We start from the raw sequence: 9,797 nt of genomic DNA on the forward strand, positions 1-9,797 counted from the left end.
CAGCTACTCAGGAGGCTGAGGTGGGAGGATCTCCTGAGCCCAGGAAGTCAAGGCTGCAGTGAGCCCTGATGTGCCACTGCACTCTAGCCTGGGCAGCAGAGTAAAACTTAACTCAAAAAATAAGTAAATAAATAAATAAAACCAAAAAAGCAACCAGAGAGCACACAGCGGCTGGAAGCTTTTGACTCCAGTGTGCACAGGGGCCTGGTAAAACGACAGGTTTGCTCAACTAGATCCACACTTAAGGGAAACACATGGGCAGGTAACGAAACAGCAACAGTAACCTTCTCTTGGTTACTTGTATACATATCTATGCAGCCCATTACCACATATGAGTGACACAACAACCATCTGGGGGAAGAGGGTACTGTTACCTGTCTCACAGATGAGGCAAATTCAGAGATAAGTCATTGGTTCAAGGTCACACAATGGAAGAGAACAGCAGGTGCTCTTTCTCACCAGTGCCTCTCAGAGATTTAAAAGAATGAGCTGGAAGCAAGAAGGCAGGACTGGAGGGTAAGGTTCAGGAAAGACAGAAGATGAGCCCGACACAGGGAGGGGGTCACCGGGGTGTCTGTAGATGGTGCTTGAGAAGGAAGAGAGAACAGCTAAGGAGATGGACACCACTGAGGCCAGGTACTGCCAGATGCCGGCGTGTTCCTCAGGACCAACCTGAAGCCACCAGCTTGGCCTTGAGGGATGTGCTCGCTGAAGTCTCCATGACCTGGCTGGTGTGTTCCTCGGCCCTTAAGGAATATGCTCAGGGCTGACTGTAGTGAAAGGCATGCCAGGAAATGACAGAAAGCCACCGTGGGGAGGTCAGAGAAGGAAAGGGAGGCCTAGAGAGTGGGGGTGTGGAAGCAGGGAGGCCAGTGTGGATGGAAGATGGAGACGAGGCCTGAGTGAGTAGGAGGCCGAGAACACAATCGTGCCACAGCAACCTCCTGGCACCCCAGCCAGGCACTAAAAACATTCCATGGGGAAAGGTACCTCATTAAATAAATCACAATGCAATGTGTCAACTTTACATTCACATGAGGGAAGAATTATAGATGACTGGGGGGGAGGAAAGGAAAGACTTGGGAGAGAAAAGAGGCAGAGAAAGGGGAGATGATTCTGGAAATCAAGTGCCAAGGATTTATGAACTCCATTCAGCATCCTTTCACCATCCATTTCACACTAGCCATTTTCCTCACAAACACTTTCCAGATTCCCAACAATCCCTTAAGATAAATATAAGCAACAGAGTCCTGCATGCAAATCTCCAGCTGTGTTTATACAAAGACCACAGCAGCTCATGTCTAAACCCTTAACAAATCTTACAACAACCCTGTGAGTTACCACCTCCATTTACAGATGAGACAATTCTGAGGTCAGGGTGTGGAGGCAGAACTTGAACCTAGACACTCTGGGTCAAGGGCGGCACATTGCTAGGTGTGTGAGATGACAGCCAGGATGGAACAGAGACTCTCACAGGATGCACAGAGACCAAGGACAGGGCGTGGCTCCACGGAGATCCACCAGGGGCAGGGCTATGAGGGGACAAAGTCAGCATCTTTTAATTTGAAGAGAGGGCACAACTCTTTTAAAACAATCCCTGAGGCCGTCCTTCACCTTTGGGTCTCTCTAAATTACAGTTTTGTGACTTAAGTGAATCCACCCTCTAGGGAACCACAAGTTCGGTTCAGCTGGTCTAGCAAACTATTTTGATGGTATCAACACAGTTTCCTGAGGAGAAAGCTCCAGGCCGTGCCCCGGAGTCAGAAGACCTGGGCATCCCCAAGAGCCTCTTGGCTGCACGACCTTGAACAAGTCATACAACCTTGGAGCAATCTTATCTCCTTTACAGGTGAGTCTTCACGACTAATAACAAAACCTTGCATTTTTAAGTATCCTTCATAACTTTTAGAGTTCTTCCACATATACTATCACATGTATTCAAATATAAGGTTAGAAGAAGAACCAAATCATCTACTACTGACCTTTCCAGAACTCAGAACTGACCCCCAGTTGTGGCAGATCCAATTCAAACTCACCTCTGATTCGCTCTCAAAGCAGGTAAGAGGATACAAAGCCGAGTGCCACAACCAGGACTAGCAAACACTCATCATTCAGTTACTCATCCGCTTCCTTCTCCCTCCCCAAGGTCTTAGGGTGTTGCTGTTACTTCTGAGAATTCAATCTCCAGAAACTTCTGAAGGCAACATCCTAATTGCCACCAGTGTTAACGCTGGCCAATGAGTCTACTCAGCTCTACCCTTACACTGGGTCATTATTCAGAACTAGGGAAAAAATGTTAGGAGATGAGGAATGAATGGAGCCCAGAAGGTGAGGGAGATCTGGCCAACCACGATCCAGGTAGCAATGTAATCTGTGTAATTCAGCAGAGATACATATGCATAAAACGACCTGCCCCACCGTGCACCGAGTCTAAGGATTAAGTCTGGCTAAGTCTCCATGGCCCCTGGAGGAAACAAACTAGATAATTATATACAAAGACACATTTCTTAGCTTGGAACACGAAATCATTGTCTCAACCAATAACTAACACGGAGTTCACTGGGATCCTAGTTCCGTATCTTATATCTAAGCCAGGGGCTTTCGGCCATCACTCCAACTTCAAGCCATTAATAATAATAGCCCTTGCCTCTCTGTGACATCTCTCATTATAAGCAGAGATTGGAACAGGGGAGGAAAACATGAATTAGCTTGCAGCTCACAGATCTACCTTCAGGATGGCCAACATCCTCCAAAGACCTACCTGCCCCACTAATAAAACGAGCCCATTAACAAAAGCACACTGTCTTCTAACCCCACTGCTTGAAAAACCTTCATGGTCTATGAACTTTAATTATAATGGAGCTGAAAACTCAGGCCTGGGCTTAAAGCCCTGTATCTGACATATGGAACACAGGGCAGTAATCGGATTAAGCGACTAATCAGGATGATCAACAGGAGCGGGGCCAGCGAGCATTCCCTCGGGGTCACAGGGCTGTGGAGGACAGCCTCTCACTGCCTCCTCTTCAGTTGTAGACCTCCAGCCACTTCTTCACTCCCAATAAGCGGACCTTGATAAGTATTATCATAATACTCTAAGAGAGGGATTGGCAGTAGTGGGAAACTGCCAGGGGAGGGAAGGCACACTTCATCAACAAGGGTACCTGCATCATGAACATTTGTATAACTATCCCTGAATCGTACCTCACATCTTTTAAATAAAAAATTTTAAAAAAGAATACTCTAAAAAGACAATGCTCCTCTATGAACTGGTTATTCTTACCATATTTCATCCAAAAGGGGAAATGATGATACATTCACTGTCTAGCCCTCTTTCTTTGTTCTTAACAGATCCAAACTGTAATGTCCTTCATGCTTGCAGACCTGACACTCTCTCCCTCCTCATTCTGTGTCTGGGAAAAACAGTTCAGTCCATGTTTTTCTGGAACCTTCTCAGAACCAACACCGTACTCTTATCTTCAATCTACCCTCAGTTCTTTTGAAGTCAAATAAAAATGTGTCACTCCAGGAAACCCTACCCCATGGTACATCATCACACCTTTCTGGCTAGCCTGACTACCCTGACTTTGGCAAGAACCAAGAATAAAATCTAGATGTGGCAGAAAATACAAGGCACTAATGAAAGATTTTTGATGCTCCTATACCAAAATGGCATACTGTAAAGGGGGAATAAATAAATATGAAACAATCTTGGAGGTGGGCTGAGTCTTGACAGGCTGGTGTATCAGGACCAAAGTGCTCTTACTCTTTCTGAAGCTCTCTGATCCAGCTTTAAAAAATGGTTAACCAATAACAAATCATTTGAGATGTTTTCCTTGTCCAGAAGAAAAATAAGTATAACCACAAGGGAAAAGTAACATTATTAAAAACAAAAGCTATCTTTCATTTGAGGAAGAAGGAAAAAAAAGCAAGGGCAAAATAAATTTATATGGCATTCAGAGGAAATATTTTATCTGAGCTCCTCTGCATGTCCAGGCATGGCTGCAGGGTCACCTAGTCTCACGACAACTAGTTTGGTGGCACAGGCTGGGACATCCAAATGGCTTGGAGAAAAAGTACTCGTAAATGTGGAAACCTCAGAAACGCCCACAAGGCAGAAGGATCATGTGAAGACAGATCAGCTAACCACAGAGCTGACAACCCACTCACACTCCGATCACATTTCTATTCACTTCTCATAGACAGGGACCTTGTCCATCATTTGACTTCCTGAAACAATGAAAGCACCCTAAGAAGTACCAGTGATGACAGTTATGATCAGAAACATATGATTCCTGGAAGAATACAGGAAGAATTTTAAAAGCTGATTTTTTATTTATTTTATTTTTTTATTTGGGGGTCTTACTCTGTTGCCCAGGCTGCAGTACAGTGACACGATCACGGCTCTCCATAGCCTCAAACTCCCAGGTTCAGGCGATCCTTCTGCCTTAGCCTCCCAAGTAGCTGGTAAGGCATGTGCCACCATGTCTGGCTAATTTTTTAAATTTTTTTGTAGAGATAAAGTCTCACTATGCCACCCAGGCTGGTCTCCAACTCCTGGGCTCAAGCAATCCTCTCACCTCGGCCTCCCTAAATGCTGGGATTGCAGATGTAAGCCACCATGTCTGGTCTAAATGTTGACTTTTAAGAACTGCCCCTCAAAACAAGAAAAGAGTTAAGAATGCCCATAATGCAATTATATTATTTGAAAAAGTAAATGGGCATATGAGAACCTGTGGTGCTGAGAATTAGGGCTATGGTGGGGAAGACAAAGACCAGGCAACTAGGATGATCACCACGAACAGAAGGGAAGCTGGCCTATGGGAATAGCTTCAACCAACACATCAGCTGGCAAACACATGAGAGTCCCCCCATGCCAGGCCCTGTGCCAGGTGCCAGTATGCCCTACAGACCCACCTGCAGGAAGTCGTGTTCAGAGGACAGAGAAGTTTCAAGCTCTTAACCAAAGGAACCTCCCTAAGCTTTCTTCCTAAAGCTTTTCACTGACACCAATGCTCTAACATAAAGACTGATTTTTTAAATTATGAAAAAGGCAGGATTTCTTCAAGCTTGGAGAAAGTCATACTGGGAAATACTTCTCACATGAAATAACAACTATGAACAAAATACACAAACTGGTGCTAAAAATAGCATATGGGAATAAGAGTACCGTGTTCAAAGCTGGGTCAAAAAATGATTAGCACGAGTGAACCCTGTCAACACTAAAATAAAACTACTTGGGTATGAGAAGCCTACTTTAGGATGATAACATAAAATTAAACTTCTGTTCCTGATAAAATGCTGCTCATTATTCTGGCAATATATAAAATTCATCCCTAAATAAACTGCCTCAGCTAAACAAATAAAAAGGATTAGAAAGGAAAAGAATACCACATCTCTTCTAGATCTGGCACAGACTCTCTTAGGCCTACTCTGATATTTCTGGGAGCTGAACATATCAACTACTGCTCATAAAAATAAAACAATGACAAAGAGTAATGTTTAAAAAAAAAAAAGCTTATCTGGTATTAGAAATGATATATGGCAGCCGGGCTCGGTGGCTCAGCCTGTAATCCCGCACCTTGGGAGGCTGAGGTGAGTGGACTGCCTGAGCCCGAGGGTTTGAGACCCACCTGGGCAACTTGGCGAGACCTCATCTCTACAATAAATCAAAAATTAGCCGGGCGTGGTAGTGCGTGCCTTGTAGTTCCAGCTACTTGGAAGGCTGAGGCGGAAGGATTGCTGGAGCCCAGTAGGTCGAGGCTGCGGTGGCCAGGAGGCCACTGTACTCCAGTCTGAGCGACAGAGTGAGACTCCAACTCAAAAAAAAAAAAAGAAATGATGTATGGCATTATGAGGTATTATTTCAAATCTACAGCAAACTGGACAACCAGAATGGGCCAGGACACTGTTGCCATGATGACTTCAACCATGTCAATGGTCAATCCATGCCGATAGCATTTCCCACACGATCCTGGGTCATTTTTTCTTCATTATCATTATCAAAATCACACTTCCAGGCTGGGTAATCACACCTGTAATTCCAGCAATTTGGGAGGCAGAGGCGAAAAGATTGTCTGAGTCCAGTAGTTTGAGATCAGTCTGGGCAACCTGGCGAAAACTCATCTCTACAATAAATCAAAATTTTAGCCAGGTGTAGAGGTGCATACCTATAGCTCCAGCTACTTGGAAGGCTGAGGCTGGAGGATCTCCTGAGCCCAGCAGGTTGAGACTGCAGTTTGGCTGTGACCACTCCACTGCACTCCAGCCTGGGTGACTCAAAAGTATGTATATGTATATGTATATATATATGTATCACACTTCCACCAAGCATGTGTAGTAACAAGTCTTAATCTTTAAGAGTCAGTGAGGCCTAACTGAGCTCTACAAGAGGCCATGAAAAAAGACCCACGTTGATACCTGGTTTAGTTAACATGGGACATTTTAAAACAAAGCACTGTCTTTGATTTCCTGTTTTTCCTAGGTGAAAGGAAAGGCGATACTTCATCTCTACCAAAAAAAAAAAAAAAAATATATATATATATATATATCCAGGCATGGTGGTGTATGCCTGTAATCCCAGCTTCTCGGGAGGCTGATACAGGAGGTTCACCTGAGCCCAGTAGGTCAAGGCTGCAGTGAATCGTGATCATGCCACTGCACTCCGGCCTGGGCAACAGGATGAGATCCTGACTCAAAAAACTAAAAAGAAAAATTAGATTATATAAGCCAAAATGGCAGCATAGCATAGACAAAGGGAATAGGCTTACTAGCTTGTAACTTTGAATGGTTGACTTCACTGTGTGCTTCAGTGTGCTCGATCTGTAAAATGGGAAAAAAGTACCAACTTGCTAAAATAGTTGAGAATTAAATGAGATAACACATAAAACCCTATGAACCAAGCTTGACACATAGTAAATACTCAACAGATACTAACTATTAGTTTTGTTACCTACTGTGAAAAATTATTCTAAGCATTAGAAGTACCTATAACTTACAGAATTTATGTATGCCAAGTACAGGTTGAACATCTGTAACCCAAAAACCCGAAATCCAAAATGATCCAAAATCTGATATATTTTGAGCCTGAACATGAGCTCAGAAAATGCTCACTGGAGCGTTTTGGATTTCAGATTTTCAGATGAGGGATACTCAACCTGTAAGTACATATATTGCAAATATTCCAAAATCTGAAAAAAACTGAAATCTGAAACACTTCAGGTCCCAAGCATTTTGGATAAGGGATACTCAGCCTGTTAAGTCCTCCATAAAATGTCACTGAAATGAACACATATATAAAGTCCCAATCAAAGGGCCTAGTACCAGCAATCTCAATCCAAAGGTGCTGTACCCAACGTCACTACAGACTCAAGATTGTAGGCTCTTAACCATTAATAAAAACACGACTGCTCTACCCACCACAACACTTCATGGTATGACATCATCTCCCCATGGTGACAAGGAAGATATCTGATTCTAGTCATGGGTCAAAAAAGAACATGGGCAAGTAAGTTTCAGAACTATTTGATTAGTTGGATTCATCAAGTAGCCAGAAGTAACTTTCTTTTTTTCAGAACTGCTCAGAGTCTTTAGTGTGCAACTGAGTCTCCAGGAAGGAATATACTTTTCCCAAATGCATTTAAAGAGGAAACTTTCTCTCATGAGTAGCTCTTGGGACTGGTCTTCTGGGAACATGGAATGGAAACCAACTCAGTGGAAACGAACACATCACTGAGTTCCTGCAAACCACCTCTGTCACACAAAGCTAAAGTCATCAGCATTTTGTCACAGTTCCCATGCATAAAAGTATACACATTTTAAGTGATGTCATCTATGACTTACTTTTTTGAAGTTGAATTTAATTACAGTAGCATGTGTAGTGTGACGTTCCCTCAAAAGATGGTGCTAACCTTTTGTAATCAGAATAGATCAAGTATTACAATTTTAATAGTTTTTTCTTCCTTTCTTAAAATGTGTATACATGGTTTTGGTACCCTCCATGTTTGATTTTAGAATCTTTTTTTTTTTTTTGAGCAGCACCCATGGAGCTACTGTGCCAAAAAACACACTTGAGAAATGACCATCTACAACACCCAAGTGCTATGAACCAACATGAACTGACACAAACAGAACTTGGCATCACTGCGAACATGATTGATCTACAGCCGTTGTGCTGTCTGAAGGATAAAACATCCCCCTCGACAGGTCACATCCATCCATTTGCCGTGCTAAGGCAGAGTCTGGTGACAGCCTTAACACTCGGGCCTCCGCTTTCACGACTTCCTTCGATTTTCCATTTATTCCCACATCTCCACGGCAACACCATTAGGATGAGCTGGGGACTCAAGCTACATATGAAACGTTCTGCACCTACGGAAGCACTGACACTGCCATGCTCTCCCTCTGTTCTCACACTGACTCCTTCCTTGCCTCCTCCAAGAGCCACCTGCCCACCAGAGTTGCACCCCTCACACACATTGTATATTTCACTCACCATACACCATATTACCGTCGTTTATTTGAGTTCTTTTTTCATCAATGCTGTCATTCCTCCTTTTAAGGCAACTTTCTTTCCCATTTCTCCCTCCTAGTATTGTAGCTTCCTTTGCCAGGGTAATTTCTTTCATGATAAATGTCTCTTTTCCCTATTCCCCTATTCACACTATATCCTCATTCTTCACAATCTCCAAATCCAAAGCTCCTTCACTCCTGGACAACTGTCTAAAGATGAGGTAGGAGGACCACACATCTGATCCTAAAGAAAGAAGGCGGCTATGTTAAGGGGTGGAGAGTCATCAATCTCTGTTTATACAAAATTTTTTTTTTAGAAGTCAATTATGTGGGGTGAGCGTGGTGGCACTTTGGGAGGCCAAAGCAGGAGGAGTGCTTGAGCCCAGGAGTTCAAGACCAGCCTAGGCAACATAGCCAAACCTCGTCTCTTCAAAAAATTAAATTAAATTAAAACATTAGCAGGGCCTGGTGGCATGTGCCTGTAGTCCCAGCCACTCCTGTGGAAGAAGGATCACCTAAGCCCAAGAAGTCGAGGCTGCAGTGAGCCATGATCATGCCATTGCACTACAGCCTGGGCCACAGAGCGCCCGACTCAAAATAAAGAAAAATGTACAAATAAATAAAAGAAGTTAACGCAGCTGGGCGCAGTAGCTTACACCCATCACTTTGGGAGACCTAGGCAGGAGAATCCATTGAGGCCAGGAGTTGGAGACAAGCCTGGGCAACATAGCGAGACTTCATCTCTGCAAAAAAAATAAACAAATAAAAATAGAAGAAACGGAGGGTAGGGGTGAAGAAGCTAACGCACATGCAGAGAGCTTAGCGCCCATCCGTGTGCGAGCATAAATGAATTCTCAAAGGTCCCCATCAAAGTAAATCCAGGGCTCTAACTCTGGGACACTTAAAGGAAAGAGAGGCTGGAGTTGGAGGAAGGGGCGGTCACGGCACAGAACTCGTGGTCCTCGCGGATGCGAGAGGCAGGGACCCGCCCGCCACGGCCCCAGAGTTCTGGCTGCGGGCGCCGCCGCGAGCCATGGGCCAGCCCTGCCCTGGGCCTTCCTCCCCAGCCTCCCCACCCGGGGGCCGGGATTCCCCAGCCTCAGCGCCGGGACCCCAGGCTGCAGGGGGCCGGCCGGTACCTGATCATAAGGGGACTTCTCCAGCATCTGCGTGCACAGATCGGCGCAGAGCTGGAACTTCCTACGCCTGAAATAGCTCCAGGCCAGGAACAGTGGCTCCATCTCCGAGCCCATGGCAGCCAGCGCGGCCGGCAAAGGCCCCGAACCCGG

The 9,797-nt window shown here is 44.6% G+C and overlaps 1 protein-coding gene across 5 annotated transcripts in view; it reads right to left on the reverse strand.

Annotated features, from left to right (window-relative positions):
• The window catches only part of TTC8 (tetratricopeptide repeat domain 8), a 53,891-nt gene extending 44,100 nt beyond the window's left edge, over nucleotides 1–9,791 (reverse strand). For 2 of the 5 annotated variants that reach the window (XM_021710968.1, XM_008055197.1), the window contains exon 1: nucleotides 9,648–9,791. In XM_021710968.1, coding sequence (XP_021566643.1) covers nucleotides 9,648–9,761 — 114 coding nt within the window. In that variant the 5' untranslated portion in view covers nucleotides 9,762–9,791. Of the gene's footprint in view, nucleotides 1–8,491; nucleotides 8,531–9,647 lie in introns of those variants that run through there. The other 3 variants (XM_021710969.1, XM_021710967.1, XM_008055198.1) reach the window with 2 other exon arrangements.
• Nucleotides 9,792–9,797: the final 6 nt, after the last annotated feature.

Source organism: Carlito syrichta, unplaced genomic scaffold (assembly GCF_000164805.1).
Source record: "Carlito syrichta isolate Samal-C Ts95f unplaced genomic scaffold, Tarsius_syrichta-2.0.1 Scaffold301773, whole genome shotgun sequence".
NCBI lineage: Eukaryota > Metazoa > Chordata > Mammalia > Primates > Tarsiidae > Carlito > Carlito syrichta.